At 45.5% G+C, this 20,536-nt stretch overlaps 1 protein-coding gene across 2 annotated transcripts in view; it reads left to right on the top strand.

Annotated features, from left to right (window-relative positions):
- Positions 1–20,536, top strand: part of nek6 (NIMA-related kinase 6) — a 33,708-nt gene that overhangs the window by 3,259 nt on the left and 9,913 nt on the right. Inside the window, exons 2-5 of one of the 2 annotated variants that reach the window (XM_035392281.1) lie at positions 13,085–13,155; positions 17,395–17,500; positions 19,933–20,073; positions 20,353–20,415. In XM_035392281.1, coding sequence (XP_035248172.1) covers positions 17,420–17,500; positions 19,933–20,073; positions 20,353–20,415 — 285 coding nt within the window. In that variant the 5' untranslated portion in view covers positions 13,085–13,155; positions 17,395–17,419. The remainder of the gene's footprint in view (positions 1–13,084; positions 13,156–17,394; positions 17,501–19,932; positions 20,074–20,352; positions 20,416–20,536) is intronic. The other variant, XM_035392282.1, reaches the window with a different exon arrangement.

Genomic DNA, 20,536 nt, shown 5'->3' with positions numbered 1-20,536 from the left:
AAGGGAAGTTACAGTTTGGGAGTTTGGGTTCCTGCAGTCTGATTGTCGTAAGTTTTAGCCTGTCTTCAACCAGTGGCTCAGTTGGCCAGAATCACTACCTCCAATTTGAGCCCCAGATATGGGGGTTCGTGATTGGTTTGCAGTTGACAGCATAGGTCCATTGGTTTATTAGCTAAACACATTCCAGGATGATGGTTAGACTTATCTCACCTCAGAACCCTCAACCTGTACACACTTGCCTCTGAACTGATACCTATTTTACATGCTACAGCCCACACATCTCAACAAGAGAGCCAGTGACTACATTACAACCTACAGTCCACACAGTACAATAGGAGGGCCTGTGGCTATTTAACACTGTCTTGGTCACACAGTACTACAGAAGAGCCAGTGATTATTCAACACCCTACAGGTCACACAGTACCAACAGACAGCCAGTCACTATTTTACACCTCCATGCTATAGGGTACTACAGGTGAGAGCCAGCACTGGTTGAAAGAGAGGTATGTCTCTCACTGACGGTAACTGGCAACATGTGAGGGCTCTGTGTTTTGCTGACTCAGCAGTAAGTGTGGAACCCTGACTAACTTAAATCGACCATACCCCTGCATATATGAGGTCACTGTATTCTCCCACTGAGGGGACTGATGAAAACCTGTGCTCATAGAGAGCCTTTACTGACTGATATACTCTGTTGAGCCCAGCCTGTGCTTGTGGTGAGCGCTTATACTGACTTAGCCACTCTATGGGGCCCTGCCTGCTCTTTTGGTAAAAGCCTTTACTGACTGAGCCATTCTGTGGGACCCAGCCTGTGCTAACTCAGATTTTGAGTGGTTGCTGGATAGCCCATCTTGTTAAAACAGTGTTCAAGCATGTGGACAGACTCTGGTATCTGTTAAGGCACTGTTCCAGAACATGGACATACCCTACACTCTGATATCTGTTAAGGCACTGTTCCACTGTGTGGACAGACCCCACACTCTGGTATCTGTTAAGGCACTGTTCCAGTGTGTGGACAGACCCCACACTCTGGTATCTGTTAAGGCACTGTTCCAGTGTGTGGACAGACCCCAGACTGTGGTATCTGTTTAGGCACCGTTCCAGTGTGTGGACAGACCCCAGACTGTGGTATCTGTTAAGGCACTGTTCCAGTGTGTGGACAGACCCCAGACTGTGGTATCTGTTTAGGCACTGTTCCAGTGTGTGGACAAACCCCACACTCTGGTATCTGTTAAGGCACTGTTCCAGTGTGTGGACAGACCCCACACTCTGGTATCTGTTAAGGCACTGTTCCAGTGTGTGGACAGACCCCAGACTGTGGTATCTGTTTAGGCACTGTTCCAGTGTGTGGGTGGGGCTCCAGCGTCTGGCACTGAATCTGGCCCGCAGCAATGATGGCGGTAGCCAGCAGCCTCTAAGGGCAGTGCATAGTTGGCCATAGCATCACCCAGGGAGGGATGGATTCAGTTGCTGAAGGTGACTGTTGCAAATTCGTTTTACTAATGGGTGACACATGCACTCGCACACCATATGTAAAATGTCTAACTACAGTGTCGTTTGTTTTCAATTTTTAGTCACAATTTTATCGGGTGTTTGTACAAGGCTATCTCAAAGTGATATGTGTGGTAGTTGTGCAGAGTTAAAGGAAACATTGTACTTCAGGAAATATTGCGCACCATCCCTTCGGAATAGACTAAACAAAGTGAAGTAAATCTAACACTTTTAAGGAAGGTTCAAGTCCCTGCATTATGCCACAGTAACATTAGCGTTAGCATTGGCATGTGTTTCTGCTCACTTGTGTCTCTGGGGAAGGGAAAGAACTGATGCTGAATGTAAGTAGAGATGGCACAGGGGGGCTGTGAAGGGGGTGAAGAGAAACTAAGCATTTATCCTGGGAAGAGAGGAGAGGGGAGACCTCTGCTGCAGAGCAAGCTGGCTACCAGAGCTGGATGGTTTGTATCTTTCGCCGACGCTGTGGGAAGATGAACATGGGCATGCGTGATAGGGTCAAATGGGAGCATGGTGAGGGGAGCGAAGATGGCTCGGCATACCGGGGGCCTGAATACCGGCTAAAATTAGTCACGTGTCAGCTGGGTTATGGAGGGGTGCCAGCAGCACGTGGGTCAGGCGGGGGGCGGGTCAGTGGGTGGTGGTGGTGGTGGTGGGGGGGGGGGGGCGCTGGAGCAGGAGCTTCCATGCGCTTCTATCTCCTGGGAGACTGCTCCAGTTCTTGCCTACCCTACTGCATATATTTGTTTTATGACAGCACCCAAAGCAGGATGAGGCTGCAGAAAGGACACAGGTGCGGGGGGGGGGGCATGAATCATGACCGTGAGACATGTTTTGATATTCACTGGAAGGGGAAAAAATAAAACAAACACGGCTCAAAAAATCTGCCTGGCAGGAGGCACGTTCCAGAGGCTTCTGAATGCATTACTATCCCCCCCGCACCTCCCCCTCTGCTGACGTTGGAAGAGCAGCCACAGCATTGCATCTGTCGGAACCTGTGTTTTCATACAAACCCCCTTTGTCTGTCACTCCCTTGCCCCCCCCGATAAACAGTTTTTTATCTGAGCCCTTTCTCTTTTTTTTCCTGAGCTGTTTAATTTAATGCAAAGCAGCTGTCTCAGTGACAGGTTAAAACTCCATTTAGACCCCAGCCCACCCGCCCCCCATGCTTTTATTTTTGTCTCGTCCCGTCGAGGCTGTCTGACACCTTGATGGAAACCGTATCCCCCCCCCCCAGTCTGCGGGAAGTGGTCTTGCTCGGAACTGGAACACAGTGCAGGAAATTCACCAAATGTCACCGGCTTTATACTACATGGAGCGTGCTGTCTCTGCGCTCAGGCCATTATCCGGAACCTTCCGGGAGAACAATAAACAACCCGAACGCAACGTCACGGCATCCTCGCGGTAGCAGTGGGTAGATGTGGTGCCACTGATTTCACTTGTTCTGTAAGTCAAACTTGAAGCAGCAAAGTCAGTTACAATCTCAAAAAGGACAAATCTGTTTCCAGAGGGCACAGTTTTTAGTTCGTTTTTTAACAAAAAAGCTTACACCATTTATGGCTGCATGGGGGGAAAAATAGCTTTTGCTATATACATAATATCTTTCAGAATACATTTTGAACAGGCAAATATTTGGTAAAAAACTAGGTGCTGAGGGAAGTGCCCTCTGGTTGTCTGTGGCAGCGGCGGCGACGGTTTTAAATGCCACGCAGTTTACCGGCATCGGACCCTTATCCTCCTGCATTAAGTGCAATCCTCCCGCACCATGGAACTGATGTCACTTGTTTTCATGTTGCATTTTACTTTGGCGATGACATCACATCTGTCGCTCACAGCTGGTGGCTGAAGACTGACATGTTTATCTGGAAGCCTGGTTAGAAGCTAAGCCCCCCCCCCCCCCCCGCCCCACACAATGGCTTTTAACATCCGTGGGGTTGGAGGGGGGGGGGGGGGGGGGGGGGCTGATGGATTCTGTGGACATTAATTTTCATAGTATGTAGGTCTGCATGCGCTTTAATTTAAACATTTTATTGATATGGATCTATCCACAGATGGTTTAGTTTAGTTTTGAGACATCAGTATGTAGGCTTGTATTGAGTCAGCGTTTGTCCTTAACTTTGACTTAGAAGTATATGTACAGGAAAGGGTTACACTTTTTCCTCACAGATTCATTTTGGCATGTTAATTTTAGCGATTTCTATACACTCTATAAACTGTGTTTGTGGAGGACAATTGTTTGGCATTTAATTGTTTGCCAAAGTTAAGGACATATGTTGACAGAATCCCAGCCCTAGACTTTTCAAGTGTGTTATAAAGAACATTTCAAGTGTCATACCTTTGTTTTGTGTTGCATCCATGACAGTTTTAACAGTTAAGGAGGTAGTTTCAGTTGACTAGTCGTTTTTTTTTTAGCTCTAATTTTAATGAAAATTAATCTAATCAGTTTACATGTGACTGTCATGTTTATCAGCTGAGCAGGGCACAGGAGACAGAACTCTGACTGGGGAATTGTTTTGTCTAGTGTAAGCCACAAGACACAACTTTCCTTTAATTTTTCGAATTTGTGCCTCAAAATAGACTTTCACATACAATGTGAAAACAAAATGAAAGTGTTTTTTTTGGCATGTTAATTAAAGTGTTTCTGAATGCTCATTACGGGTTAGACAACGTTGGGTTTTGGGTCAAGGCTGTAATTTTCGGGACCCGGGAAGAGGGTTGATGGAGTTTGTGGAAGGAGAGAGAAATTCTCACTCGGGGATCATGGTGGTTGCGGGGGCGGGGCGTGACTGCTACACAGTAGTGGTACTTATTATGATGACTATGGGGAGAGGTTGTGATGTAATTGCAAGAGGTAACGATGGCACAGTGGTGGCAGGCATGACAGTGGAGTGGTTGTGATGTCACAGTGGTGGGAGTCATAATGGCGTGAAGGTGGCGAGAGTAGAGGGGTGTGTGAAAGAAAATGGCCTCCAGTGCATGTGGGGTAGTTCCGAGCAGCAACGTCTCTGTGCAGTGTCTAGGGTATCATGCTGATCTACTAAGTAGCCTCCGGTTTGTTGTATATAGATATGATGTTATGAAAGATGGCAAAGACTAACATTACAAAAGATAATAATTCAGTAGTTTTACAGCTGCTGCCAGAACTGATTATACCAGGAGCTCACATGTGAATACGACTGGGAAGTGATAAGATCTTGTTTCGCACACATTCAAAAGACGTTTCGCCTTCAGTACTTTTAAGCTTCACCTATAAATGACCCATTCAAACAGGGCCTCCAGCTTCAAAGGCTTTTGGGTTCAACAGCTCTCAGTTTAAACAAACAGTAAATGGATATGGGTGCCCCATTATCAGCTAGATTTTGTAACTTGATAAATATAATTTCCCTTGTATTTTGCATTAAAATGATGTCATTGTGTCACCTGATACACAAGATGCATTTCCCTTCAATGTGGCGTTTAACACGGTGTCGGTTACCAGCTTTTTGGGTACCTCTCCAGGAGTTACGTTGGAGGCTGGAATGTGAGCGGAGATGTTTTGCGGTTTTGAGGGAAAAAAGTCGGTGGATTAACGTGACTCACCATCAGATAAGACCCCCTGATGGTGCGAGGGGCGTGTCCTGCTGGAGCAGGAGGAAATAAAAACGAGATTAGCACGGGAGAGGCGATTTCCTCACCGCCACGCAATGTCGCGATGATTCACGGCTTTACGTGTTTTCCCTCAATGAAACGGTTATTTCCCCATCTAAATTCAAAGTTCAGTGATGATGGAAGAACCGCGATGCAGAAATTATGCAAATCGTTCTTCGCTAAATGAAAAACAGAAATCGCCGTGCCGGTGTAGTGTTTAGAGAAAGAACAGGATGAGGAAGGCCAGCGATTTTGTATATAGAGGAATGAACTTCAGGTGTATTTTGGCTACCCAACCAACTGTCTTCCTGACTGCATTTCAAATTAAATCAGTTAGGCTGAATCTAGGTATAACTACTAGTGTTACCCTAAGGACTGGAAAAAACTCGTCATAGCACTTCTTTATAGCTGACACAAATTTTTCTGCAAATTAATCGATTTTTGATTTTTGGTGAGTGAGTGCATGAGAGAGGGAGAGAAATGAGTATGAGTGAGTTTATGTGGACATGAGAGTGTGTGTGAGAAAGTGTATTTGTGCATTTGAGAGTGAGAGTATTTGTGTATGTGAGAAAGTGTGAGTGAGTGTATTTGTGTATGTGAGAGTGTAGTGTTCTTTTTGCTTGTATTCTGTGGCCCAGAAGCGTTCTTATTTGCCTGTAGTTAAATCTCCATTGCATCTCTTGCGACTGTGAAATTAAATGTTATTTTCACTTGATGTATCATGGCACAAAAAATGTATGGATCTACCCCAGGCTACCAGCAACTCACCAGTCTTAACCAACAGCTGTTTTGTTGTGAATATCACAGCCTTTTCATTATATCCAGCTTCACCAGTTTTTTTTTGTCACAATACCTCAGTTTCCTATCACTAGCCACTGGATCCAGCACAACCCTCTTAATCAAATCAGGTCACATGATGCGCACCCATTCTGGGGGCGGGGGTGTCTCCTTCTGCCAGCACGAACGGCATTCAGGTCAGGACTGCTCCCTTGGCAAGCCATCCCTGGTGGGGGGTGTGGGGGGGTACATACCTTTAGACATTTTATTCAGTGAAGGGGCTTGGCTGCAGCTCAGACAAACTCACTACCCCCCCCCCCCCCCCCCCCCACCCCCATTAATCAAATGTGGGACTTATTTCAGGACGATTTCACATGCACATGCACAGCTGCACCATTCGCAATTCAACAGGCCGGTGGTGCCAGTTTTATTTTATCTACCAGCGACCCCTGCACTCCAAACTAGTGACTAATAAGACTCTGACATGGAATCTCTGTGTGTCTGTTTATGTCATAGTGCAAAGGGCATGACCTCTGTGACATCAGCTCCCAGTATACTCTAGAGTATAAACAGAAAGACAGGAATGGGGGGGAAAAGTGGGTCACAATGAACAGAAACAGTCGTTCTGTTCATCTTTTTGCTCTCTCTTTTCCTATAACAAATAGGTGAAGCTGCATTCATCACAGAAAGACGAGGCCACAGTCCTTTGTGCTACCACTATGGGGGTGGGAAGGTTGTGAAATAACAGTCACGCAGTAATGAATCCCATCCTTGCACCCACATTCTGTTGCATTGGTCAATTTAAGCACAGCAACACTTCAGGCACCGAACGCTAATAATTTACTCATCCAGAAATGACTAACACTAGGCATCGTAGTGAATTGGCTTTTGTATTCATGTACAATGCACTCCACAACAACGCGATTATGTTCCAACTGTGACCTGCCTTGTACATTGAAATAAATTGACCAAACTTCCTCTTTTGAAGCGAAGGTGGTTGGTGCTCAGAGTTTATTGCAGCTCTCTCTGTTCAGAGGGAAGTTCCCTCTGGAGCCCAGCGCGCCAGCTCGAGTGCAGCCATGGCGTGCCGTTTCTGAGGCAAGGAGCGAAAGATCTATGGAAGTTTGAGTGGCGTCTTGGTGTTTAGTTTATGCGCCGGGTGGCTTGGCTTGGGAGTCCATACTGATTAGACCTCTCTCTGTGGTTAGCCGGAATGTGTTTTTAAATTCTTCCGTCTGACAGTGAAGTCACATTCTGCCCTTTTGTGTTCCAGCTCTGCATTGCTCTCCCATTTTTCCTCTCCACAGATCGTGTTTAAAAACTCATTTTGGCAGTGGTTCTTTTCCCACTTGGCATGGGTTATTTTACTAACCCCAAAGTCCATCTCTTTTTAACAAGCTCATTTTGAGTGAGATTGAGAGTTCTGGAGTTAGAGTGGGGCACACAATAAGTTTTGTGTAATAGAATTTTTCTAGTTTTTCACAGAATATGGCAGCTTTTGCTTGCCTCGATCCAAACTCAAACAAACAGTCCCAAGGGTTGCCAGATGAGGAGAATTTTCCCCCCACAAATGCAGAGGTTGCGAAATATTCATGTTGGAAGTTTCAGTGTAAATATGTATAAATATAGATATGGGATTTTTAAAGGAGGTGTTGGGGAGACTTGAATAAATGGTATGCAAGTCAACTGAAGATGGGGGGATTTGAGGATTATGGGGGGTGGTGTTAGGGTGTACACCTGGAAACCTGGTAGAGCAGGGAGGGCACAGTCGAAATGCAGCACAGCCTTCATTTGGTGCCACAGGAGTTTTATTTTCCATGATACTGGTGTCATGCAAAAGTAGGTGACCAATGCGGTTAAACAGGGACCCAGTTTTCATTTCACAAAAATAAAACTGCTAAAATGTAATTTTTGATCTGTGGACTGTGCCATGCAAATCTGCTCATATGTGGATCTGTGCTACTGCCCACATTCCTAGTAAAAACTTGTAGGAAACTGTAAGTCAGGGCTGCCCAACCCTGTACCTGGGGATCTACTTTACATTACCTTGCATTCTATTTGGCAGAAGCTTTTTTTTTCATGATAAGTGCATACCAAAGGTCACTGGAACAACTACAGAACACAGGTCAGATAAGGTACAATACTCATAAACTATCAATTATTCATTGCCGTGACCATCGATTATAGTTCACACAGTAAGCATCGGTTAAGTCAGTAAAGTTATGGCAAGTCAAACTGGAAGTGAGGTATGATTACAAGAGGTAAATATAGAGCTACAACATCAAGATGGTGATAGAAATGCAGCATAAAAGAGATTGATGAAGATGCAGATCTCCAGGAACAGGGATGGGCAGCCCTGCTGTAAGTTCTACTATTGTCTGAGTATGCGTCTTACTTTATGAATGTGTATGTATGACTGTGTGTGTGTATTGTGTATGCGTGTGAGTGTGTGTGTATGCATGCATTTGTGTGTGTATGCGTGTGAGTGTGTGTGTGTATGCATGCATTTGTGTGTGTGTGTGTGTGAGTGAGCCTGGGTTCATGTATGCATGTGTGTGTTGTGTGGTGAATCTCCCCCTGCAGAGGCTGTGTATCTGCATGCCTGTATCGTTGCGCATGTGTGAGCACATGTGTGTGGGAGATGGATTGGTTCGTTTGTGTACATTCCCCAGGTTGAGTAGTGTATCCCAGCCTGAAGAGGGAATGGGGTGAAAGTTCAGCTCTGTTTTTGTCAGCTGGTGGGGGGTAGAGTGCAAGGGGGGCTCTCTCTCTCTCCCCCCCCTCCCAGAAATGCACATATGCATACAGTACACACAAGCACATATTCACACATGCACATGCAGACACACACGCTCACACACACACACACACACACACACAGTAATGTAGTTCAGTGGGACACAGTAAGGCAGGATTCCCATCTGTCTCAGGCAGGAACTGACCTGTTTGTTTTGATTTTCCTTTCGTTTACTTTGAATTTTTTCCTTTCTCTTTGTGGGAATCAGACAAGGTGGGGGAGGTGTGTGTGTGAGAGAGAAAGAGAGAGAGAGTACTGCACTCACAGTTTGTGTGCAAGATAGAGAATGTGTGTCTGTGTTTGTAAGAGAGAGGGAGGGAGGGAGAGAGAATGAGTGAGAAAGGGAGGGAGAGAGAATGAGAGAGAGGGAGATTGTGTGTCTTTGTGTAAAAGAGAGAGAGCATAAGTCTAGATATCCTCATTGATTCCAGGGTTTTTATTAATACAGGAATAACCGCAGTGTCAGTATAAAATCCAAAAGCCAGCAAGAAACACGAGCACAAGCACAATGTGCATGAGAACATGCAAATGTGTATATGCTGTGGTCTTTGTGTGTGCATGTGCACATCTGTGTGGATGCGTCTGCTACCTTTACCCACAATACCACACCACAGTCCCACAAATTTTCTGTTCCCAGTGCAGCCCTGGACAGGCCTAACTTTTAGTGCCTGTGTACTCTTTCTCTTTAAGAAATGATTTATCTCAGAGCTTCTGAGCAAAGCTATCCAGCTGCGTTTTCTTGCTCAATTAAAGCGGGATCTGGAAGGGTAGCTGCACTGAATCAGTCCAAACGGTGATTCTGTCAACCGTGTAGCTGTGTGCTTGGCTGACTGAGACCTATAAACTGTAGCCCTCCCAGAACACATTTGAGCAGCCCAGTTTTTTTGTTTTTTGTTTTGTTCAGTTCCTTTCAGCATGTTTGGATTATTACTTGAAGATCCGCAAGGAAACGCCTTGACATCAGTGCTTAAACAGTGACACGGCTAGCCATGCAAGTCTGAAATTTGCACAATTAGGCCGTCTTTACGCTGCTGTACCAATTACGAATGCCGGATCAGAGCTGGGAAAAATAAAACAATGGCCAGTTTACGCTGATGTTCTTTTATCGTCTTTGACCCAATATTTATACTCTGTGTAAAGACAGCTTTACAGTGCAGGCTCAACCAATCACAGTGTGATCACAGCACAGACTTAGATTTTTTTATTAAAATGTTTTGTGGTTGGAGCTGTCCTGGTAGGGATCTTGGTCCCGGACAGGTCTAACCAAGCCAGATTGGTCTCAGGGGAAAGGCTTAACAGCTGACCTTGGTTCTCCGGGTTGGGGACAGGGCCGACAACCCACCCTTTTAAAAGTGTCATATTGCTATGGAAACTGCATTGACCAACACCATTTCTCCTAAATGTCCTGAAGAGAACATCTGGTTGTATGACTGCTCCTGATGAAACCCCTTGCGCTAGGGAAGTCAGGAGTGCAAGAGATAGTCTTCTGGGGCCCAGACTGAAGACTTCTATTGGAGCAAGGAATGTCAGAATGATGCGGGGAAACTTCAAAGAGGCAGGGCTTGGATATCTTGGGTGTGAATTCAGATGAGTGTGCTCTGGTCATCAGCTGGAAAGCAATGGATCAGCAGTTCTATACATAAAGAGACCCATATGCATGTAGTAGCATTTGTGTCTAAGAAAACAGCAACTTCAAGCAACTTTCAACTTGAAGCAGTATGGTTCAACTTATGAATTCTCCATCACACAGTGCTATGCACAAACTAACAAAGCTGATGAGGATGACGAACAGGTCTGGTGTGAGAAATTACAGTCTGCTATATCTAAAGTCTCATGCTGCAATGTCGTTCCATACGCAGACATTCATAAACTTACTTCAAGGTCACCTGATGGCAAGATTAGCAGTCAAATTGACCAGATTGTTATCGCTGGGAAATGGAACTAGTTTCCCCAAGACGTTAGAGTATACCGTGGAGCTGATGTTTGCAGTGACCTCATTCTAGTATCTGCAACCATCAAGCTCAGACTGCATAAGTCAACACTACGGGGTCAGAATCAGAAACGTTGTGATATTGCAAAGAAATGCCCGACAATCAACACAGAACTAGAAAAACACTTTAATGTTCTTACGTCAACCACAGCCAAGGAAGTTCATCAAGATATACAGTAGGCAACAAATGGAATGCAGTCATGTCTGACTAGGAAACAGCTGAGAAGACCCAGGAGGAATAACAACACAAAGTGGTTGTTATTTAGAACCTGGAAGAAAATTGACGATAGAGCTCAGCTAAAAAGGAAGCTACTGAGGCTTCGTGAACAAGCCCAGAAAGCCTGGAACACCAACGATAAGGAGGGCAAGAGGGGTGCGAGGATAAGATAAGAGATCCTTTGTCAAGGAGCTTGCTGAAGAAGCTGGAAAAGCTCCTGCACGGGGAGGCGCGAGTGTAGTTTATGAGACTGCTTAAGGCATTTGTGGAAGCAACAACTGCTTGGTCCCTGTAAAAGATAGAAATGGAAACTCTATAACACCAGTGTGTGTGAGCAAGCAGCCAGATGGGTGCAACTCTTCCAGGAAGTGCTCAGCAACCCAGTGCCAGCAAACCGAACAAATCCCATTCACACTGATACAAGCCCCCTGAGAGAAGTGGAAGCAGATGTGCCATGAAGGGAAAAACGATGGCAAAGACCCTGGCATTGATGCCATCCAGATGCTAAAGGCACATATGGAAACAGCAACCACTGCACTGACAGAAGGAAATCTTAGAAATTGCAGCGATTGGAGAGGCATTTCCCATCTGTCCAGTGTCCACCCCAAGCAAGGTTTTCAGAGTCCTTCTGAACAGAATGGAATAAGCTATTGAAAGCAATCTGAAGGAAGAGCACAGGATTCAGAAAAAGGGGAAAGGCTTCTTGCCATTGATTGGATCATGAGAGAAATCACAGAATGGATATCCAGAGGTATTCCAATGGGCTTTGTTTTCACAACTTGAAGATCTGGACTTCACTGATGACCTTACTATACTTTCATCCAACCACACCTAGTTACAGGAGAAAACCAACAGGTTTAACTCTTCTGCAGTGCAGACAGGCTTCAACATCAGTAACCCTAAAACTCAAGTTATGTGCTTTACAGTAATAACACCTCTACTGCACTAGTCATTGTACACACAGGCTGTATATCTTTCTCTATAAACACCCTTAAGGCTTTGGTCATTGATTTCACCCTGCCTTGTTTTGAGTTAAATATAAGCAGCATGAGTTAACTTATCTTTGCATGCCTTATTTTCAGTGTTGTATGACATCAAATGACAATATAACCTTTACATGAAAATTTCTTAAAAGCACAAAGTTGTGCATGCCCATTTCAAACAGCTGGACATAAAATGATTTATGAAGCAAGTGAACCAAACCAAACAGTTTTTTAATTTTTTTTGACATAAACTGTTGAATTCCTGTGTGTGTGTCTGTGTGTGTGTGTCAGTAAACAAGAGTGTGTGTGTGTGTGTGTGTGTGAGAGAGAGAGAGACTGTATCAGTGTGAGAGAGAACACAAGCATGCGTGAGTGAAATGCTGCACGAGTGTGTGTGTGTGTGTGTGTATGAGAGAGAGAGAGACTGTATCAGTGTGAGAGAGAGCACAAGCATGCGTGAGAGAAATGCTGTACGAGTGTGTGTGTGTGTGTGTGTGAGAGAGAGAGAGAGACTGTATCAGTGTGAGAGAGAGCACAAGCATGCGTGAGAGAAATGCTGTACGAGTGTGTGTGTGTACTGTAAATCAGAATGTAAAGTGAAAGCTCTCAGTGCAGAGGAGCAGCATTGAGAGCATACCGCTGTGGCGAGCGCCGGGTTGGGTGAGACCGCAGGAGGGGAAAAAAAACAAAAATAAAATACGGCGAAATGAAAAGAGAGGTGCGGGGGCGAGGTGCGGGGTGCGGGGGGCGGGGGGTGGGGGCTGGGCCGGGCCCAGCCGGGGGATTAGCCCCCGTGTTTGTTTTCGGGCGATCGTCTCGGGGATCGTGTTCCTGCAGGCCGCGGGCCGTCCCGCCGCCGTGAGAGTGCGTTCCTGCGCCGTCCGTAAATCAGCAGCTCGGCAGAGTGGCGGAGTGGCAGTGTGTAAGCATGACAGCCATGTTCCCCTGTCCGGCGCGCGATGAGCACGCTCCCCTCCCGGCTGTGGAGGGAAGGTTTCGGCGACAGAGCGCGAGTCGCGTTGGCCTCTCCGGTCTCTACGGCGATAGAACATGAGTCATGCTGCTCTCATTTATCACAAAGAGGCCAGGTCAAATTATGTAGGGCTGTGCGCACTCTTCGGTGCATACATGCCTGGCCATACGGATGAAGGCGTGTAAATGACACAGTCGCTCTCTGTTTTCAGGTGTGTGCTGCTCACGGGGGCTCGTCACTGTTGCAGAGTTCCTAAGGCCTTGGGCCCTCATCGAAGACTGAGTGAGTAAAGCATTCGTAATTTAATTATATTCAATCACATCTTTGCTGCTGTGCCCCACAGCCTGGCACAGCATCCTGACCGTGCCAGTGCTGAATGTAGCAGGCAGCCCTGCAAGATGGGGCAAGATTGGTCATAGAGAGGGGATAAAGGGCAGTAGATCCAGAAATAGGGCTATAGATCCAGAGGGCTGTAGAGGGCTGTAGGTCCAGAGAGAGAGGGGTTATAGAGGGGTACATGATCACATTTGGGGTTGTAGTGTTTTCATTAAGTCTGGGAGATCCAGGGTTGGAGGTTCTGACCCAAAGCTGCATTTTCTTTTGTCTATCTGGCAAGCAGCTGTGATATATCAATATCTCACCTCCCTGCCGCCCTTTGGAAACTGTATCGCACAGGAAGTGTGACCACGGAAACCACCGGCCCGGTGCGTATGTAGGTCACCGCTGATAGCGGCCGCTTCGCAGCGCACGGGGGACTGGCGAAACGGAACATCGCGAGGGAAAGGCATCAGGTGGTGGGCGGCGAGTCACGCTCAGGTGCCGTAGAGCGCGGGGGGACGGTCGCACACGGAAAGGAAATGATGTCGCTCCATCGGTTCACACTCCTACCCTTCAAAGACGCAGTGTGGTTACCTTAGATGGTCTCAACAACGCCAGCTTCCCTTTCCAGTAACACACTCTCTCTCTCAAGAGCAGGGGTGTCAAACACCAGTCCAGTGCCTTGCTCTAGGACACAGTGCCAGCACTCCTGCCAGGAATCAGCCAAGCCTACAGTGTTTGTGTTACAAGCCCAGATTCCCAACCATTACGCTGTACTGCTGCCCACACATTCTCATTTCTTACGATGCACACAGAGAAACTACAAAAGAAACATTAAAAAATGCAGACAAAGTCACACATCTTTCAATGATCTTAATCATAGTTTATCATAAATCAATTCTTTTTTTATTTTTTGCATATTTAGCAGACCGATTGACTGACGATTACGGAATTTACAAAATTGTATTCCAAAGGGCACCGTTCTGCACGTCAATGAAAGTAATCTACATGAAAGAGCCGTGGTTCACACTTTGTCATAATCTCAGTTTTTTTTTTTTTTTTTGTGTGCGCGACTGATGATTCTTAGAAATCATTTGGAAACTGCCAGCCCTTGTGCCGACAAACCACGCGACGTTGCATCCTCGCGCTTTGAAGGTCGTTTCCCCCGCGGTCCTTGCTGTTGCTGGTAAAGGTCACGCGCTGCGAGTGTGCTGCTACAGTCATTAACAGATGATGCGCTAGCTAACTCGCTAACGTCCTCTGGCAGTTGGTTTCAGTAACTGGCGGTAACTGCCCTTATGGAAATAAAATATATAATCGAATATATTAATACTTCAAAATACATGGGCAAAGGCTCATATAAAATATGGCAATATTTTTTTTAATACATGACTGAAATATATTTGTCATTATATTTTCTAAGAAGTCCACATACTTATTATTTATTGCCGTGTATTACATTTCCGTAAGAGTGGTTAGGTGAGGGAGGTGCAGTGGAAAGTGAAAACAACGTCTGAAATATTTTCCTCTCTTTGAATACTGTAAAAATTGTTAAACAATATTACAACTGTTACTATTAATGCTTTAGATAAGGGCGTTCAGCAGATGCACATACCCAGAGTGACATATTCTAAAAAGAAATGTGCAATGATTATAGTTCATTTCTGATGAACAATTTTATTATGATTTGAGGGCAGGATAAGGGGTATACATTGCTTACTGGATTGCTATTTTGGTACGAATACTCATGGTAGGATGGGTTTGTGTGAGGGAAACGGTCCATATAAAAGAGGAAGGAACAGCTGCACATTGTGTTTTGCTCCTACGTGATCCTTCATCATGATGAAAGCAACGTGTCGCCCGTTTCCTTCTATTATTCTGAAAAGCGTCCAACCCGAGCACCTATACGACACCTCTTAAATATGGCCGTCTGAGCGTTCTCCATGGACTGTTAACTCGGATCAGAAACGTTCATTGCACCAGTACCACTTTGTTCTGAGGAGGGGTGGGGGTAAATGGGGGATTGTTTTAGCATTTTCACAGAAGCTGTCATAAAACTCCAGAGGCGCACAGAGAATTTTAAAAATGCCACATACACATCTGAAGCATTTCCTTGATAAAGTGGACACTTTAATCTCACGTAAATTTTGTTAAAACACTGAAACACTGCTTGGCACAGAAGAATTGTTAGGAGGGTCTTAAGAACATACCTTAGCCTTGATTGAAGAGGAGACCCCGCCCCCCCTCTGGCCACTGAGTGGGCTGGCCCGGGCATACAGAGGCTCTGGTTGGTTGAGTGATGTCACAAAGAGAGAAAGGATGCTTCCTTCCTTAGGTCATGAGGCAAACTAGAGTCCCGCTTTTATTAGAACTCTTGGTGTGCTGGTCACATGACCTCTAGCGTGTCACAGAGTGGAGATAATTCACTTTCTGGGGATTTTTAAGCAGCTTGGCTAATGTTATGCACGTTATAATGTAAGAGGTAGTTACCTTGGATAGGCCAGCTGTACCATGCCTCTCTGGTCGTTGGGAAATAACAGTTCTTGAGAACTGGAAAGGAAAGACACACCAGCATTGTGTATAAAACTAATATTCAAATTTATAATTGTGAATAAATGCTATAAAACAGATCTATTTATATGCACAACCTCTAGAAACATAACATCACTAGACAGGCTACTTTGAAGTTAGTTGAAGTGTATTTTCTTGTTTTAGACAAGAGTCCCACAAATGCCCCTATACTAGCCATTGTAAGAGTAGACTGGTTGTCAGGAACATCTGTAAGTATCTAAAATATATTTAATTGCAAATAAAAACTGTCTGGGCCATTTAAAAAAAACTTAAATAATACTTTAAAAATGTGAGAGTGAACTATTGTCTTTAAAGAGGCCCCACCCCCTGTGTCACCCTTCACTCTTCTTGTGTCATAGGTGAGTCACACAAAATCCAACATCCTGCACTAGAAGAAAGAAAGTTACATTACAAGTAGATTACAGACATTTTTTTGGTTGCTAAGCCTGCAGCATTTGCTTTTTTATTGCGTCACGTTATTAGCTAATGCTAGTCATGGTTGTCAGTTAAGTCTATAGTCTTTCGCTGTTTCTGTCTCTTAGGTTAATACTTACTCTGTTAGGGTTCAACTGGACTTACATTCCTGATCTGAGTGTCCACGTTTGTGCATAAGTCGCCCTGGACAAGAGAGCCATCGGGATACACAAAGCGTTCTTTCACCCCACTTCGCACCGCAGGATGGAGGGGTCGGGTGGGGGGGGGGGGTGGTCAGAGGTCAGGGGTCAGCAGAATTCTGTCTTAATGACAGATTCCAGAGTGGCAGATTTCAGCTTCTGTTCATTTTCCCGGCATGCTGCAGACATGCTTCCAGTGCCACGCCCAAGGTGTGGGCTGACGTACGGAGAAAGGGGAGGACGTGTGCACATATGGGCTGTGTGTGGGTGTGTGTGTGTGTGTGTGTGTGTGTACGTGTGTGCATATCCAGAGTAAGTAAGTAGGTCATGGAACTACCCCTCCCCCCGCCCCCTTAGCCCCAGCCCTGTGAATTAAACATTGCCACATATGACCACGCCCCTCCAGCCGTTCCCTTGTGAATACCCCTCACCTGTCAAGACACCTGAGTCAGGTGGCTCTTGCTGCATTAGTCACACATTTCAATTTCACAAACGCACAGATTCCGGGTGGACTGATGATGAAATCTCACAGTCCAACAGGAGAGTCACCTCACCCCCAGTGCATTCAGACACCGGAGTCTGAAACCACTACAGACCACTTACTGCATTTCATGTCGTACTAAACAGCTACACGCCTTCCAGATGTCTATGGTATGATGCCATCATGATTCCGTGACATCTCCATTGTGTTGAGTGGGCTCATCGCTGCAGCCTGTGGTGGAATGGAGTTAATGTGTCATGTGTCACAGACTTACCCGAAAGAAAGTCATTGCTTCACTTCTCCCAGATTTACCGCAATCGCCGTTGTTTTGTCACAGGTTTACCTGAGAGAAAAAGAGAGAGTCACTGTCTCACTGTGTTAGAGATTTACCTCAGAGAGAGAGAGAGTCACTGCTTCATTCAGCTATAGCTAGATTAACCTCAGAGAGAGAGAGAGTCACTGCTTCATTCAGCTATTGCTAGATTTATCTCAGAGAGAGAGAGAGTCACTGTCTCACTCCGTCGGTCTCGGTTGCAGGAGCCAGAGGGCCTGGCATGCCAACATGGACGGGCACAATAGCCACCTGCAGCACAACTTTGAGGATCAGAACAAGCTGTACAAGCCCCCAGGACAGGAAGATCAGGTGAGCTTTACTTCCTGTTCCTCTAACCAAGGTCAAATATTTTAACTTTAGAAGCTGGTAAAACTGAGAAACTGTTCTGTAGATCCCTGTGAATTTTCAGCACACAAAATGTGACTAATCAAAACAAACAATCATATAAAACAAGAAATTTGGTCTGAGTTTTGTTGAAAATAGATGTTTCTGTACAATTTTTCTGGTCTGTAAAGGGTTAAAGTATTTTCAGAGGTCTGACACTAACATGCTCACACATGCACACACGCATACACACAGGTTATGTATTACAATATGTAGTTGCTCCTCATTATTAATTAAATTATCGTGTAATTACTCAGTAAAATGGCCTGCTGAGCATAAATCCTGAACCAGCAGAGCTGGGAAGGCGTTTGCACCCGACAGCCTGCAATTATCCGAGGGAAGAAGTGTGAGATTTATAGTGTTAATAGTCTCTGAGAGAGAACAGCGATTGGCTTCTCAGTGGCTGAGGCAGCAGCGGCTATCAGTTCAGGGTGTGTGTGTGCGTGTGTGTGTGTGTGTGTGTGTCTGTATGTGTGTATCTGTGTGTGCGCGTGTGCGTGGCAGTGTTTTCCACTTTTGTTGTGGAGCCAGAAAATATGTGTTTGAACTTGACCTTAGAGGCAGTAATTGCTGGAATTGTGTTTCAATTAATTGCAATTACCTTTTGACAACCATCAGCTGTTCCTATGATGACAACGTACTCTCTCTCTCCTTCCCTTTCTGCTTTCCATCCTTCTAGTGTGTTCAGAGAGAGACCTGAACACTGACGAGACACACTATATTGTATACTATAAAAATCCATTGCTTATGTATTATAAAGATGTAATGATTATTTACATGTAAATATACTGTGCACATACATAAAGGTAGTCTTCACAGTACTTGTAATTTTGCTTTGCACAGGTGTGAATGTACTCTGTTCACGTGTAAAGATGTACAAGTACTCTGTACAGGTGGGTGTTTGTCTGTCTCATCAGAGGACATTGCAGCACTGAGATGAGCCTACAAATACAACTGGGCATTCTGGGAAAAAAAGAGTAGAAAATGAGGCTTAAAAAACTGGTTCCATTAGAGCCATTCTGAACTCTGCAGCTGGGACATAGACTTTGTGCATCATAAACCAAATTCACAGCACCAGGATGTGCCCAAAACAGCCCAGGCTGGGTGTGGTCTCAGCCTGAGCCGATCAGCCAATAGCACGCCAGTGAAGGGCTCTGGTCTGGCAAATGCATTACACGCTTGGACGCCCCTTTTACTGTGCTCAACAGACCACAAACACAAAAATATATCGCAATATTTCTGGGTCGTAATGGCTCCAGGTTCCAAGTTCGCGCGAGCGTGTGTTTGTGCATGCGTGTCTGTGTTTGTGTGTGCATGCCCATGTGTGTGCATGCTGAATGACTGTCTGTCCAACTGCTGACCCAGTGTTAAACATCTCTTCAATGTCAGCTCAAATGTTTCACACTGTTCACCATTCCTAAAATCAACAAAAACATTTGAACATTTATCATTGTCTAGAGGGCTGTTAGTTTAAGCTGCATGTATACCTGTAAAAAAGACCCATACCCCTGTGTGCCCCTCTGTGCCCCCTTCACACCCCTCTCTACCTCCTCCCTTCCTCTGTTGAGAAGGGTGTTCCCTCCCTCCCTCCCTCCCTCCCTCACTTGTTAGCGACCACACTGAAGAGCAAGGGATTCTGGGAGCTCTGCCATGTCTCTCCTGGCCGTTTCCTCTCCCTCCCTGTTGGCAAAAGGATCACAGAGTCAGACTTCCTTTGGCATCACCGCTTCTCGTATCTCTGTGACTTTTTTTTGGCTGCTTTTCTTGTAAAACTCTTCTGAAGGGTTGTTATTTCTGCCAGGGGAGGGAAGTCGCTTCAGGACGCCACCCTTCCGAAAAGCAATCCAGCTCTTCAGAGCGCCCTATATGATGAGCGTGTGTGTGTGTGTGTGCATGTGTATGCTTGTGTGTGTGTGTGTGTGTGTGTGTGTGTGCATGTGTATGCTTGTGTGTGTGTGTGTGTGTGTGCATGTGTATGCTTGTGTGTGTGTGTGTGTGTGTGCGCGTGTGTATGCCTGTGTGTGTGTGTGCGTGTGTATGCCTGTGTGTGTGTGTGTGTGTGTGTGCAGGGGAGGGAGTGTGCGCCTGAGTGTTTCAGATATTTACGGATTTACGGACGAATGTGCATTTGAAATCGCTTTCTTTTTTTTATTCTTTCCAGTTAAATTTTGTAAAAACACTCTCTTGCAGATCATGAAGAATTTCTTAGCAAACATGTCGCTAACCAATAAATACAGTCACATGAAAGAATTTTGTTCTGGATCTTGGTGTAAATCGATATTTCCTTCAAAACTGTATGGTAACATACTCTGTGTTTCTGTCAACCCCCCCATCCCCTACCACCCCCCCCCCCTCAGAGGAACATGCCAGCCTATCAGTACTGCTGCTCGCTGGCAAACTTCCACATAGAGAAGAAGATTGGGCGGGGCCAGTTCAGTGAGGTGTACAAAGCCACCTACCTACTGGAGGGCAAACAGGTGGCACTGAAGAAGGTCCAGGTGAGGCACAAAATTATAAATTTCCTCTTTAAACATTCAAAATTATTTTATATGTACATATTAAAGCCAATGATTCAACAACTAATTGCTGTGATAGCCAGGCTGACTGTATGTGAATTATGATGATCATGAAATAGTTTTATGAAGGCAATGACATTGGCGGGCTTGCTCCTGTGGGGGTTCGAGGCCGGGGTGTGTGGTGAATCATACTGCGGCTTGCGGCTGGTGAAATGTGGTATAAATATGTTTGATTTGATTTGATTTGTTTTTGTTTTGCAGATCTTTGAGATGATGGACGCTAAGGCACGACAGGACTGTATCAAAGAAATAGACCTTCTGAAGGTGAGGCAAGGTTGCACCACAGTCAGGAGAGGGTAAATGTGCCAGAGGAAAAAAGAGGGAGAAGAGGGAGGGAGGAAGAGAGGAATAGGAAGACATGTGGAGGGAGAGATAAATATTCCGC

Source organism: Anguilla anguilla, chromosome 14 (assembly GCF_013347855.1).
Source record: "Anguilla anguilla isolate fAngAng1 chromosome 14, fAngAng1.pri, whole genome shotgun sequence".
NCBI classification, from domain to species: domain Eukaryota; kingdom Metazoa; phylum Chordata; class Actinopteri; order Anguilliformes; family Anguillidae; genus Anguilla; species Anguilla anguilla.
This window is presented reverse-complemented; position numbering and strand designations above follow the sequence as displayed.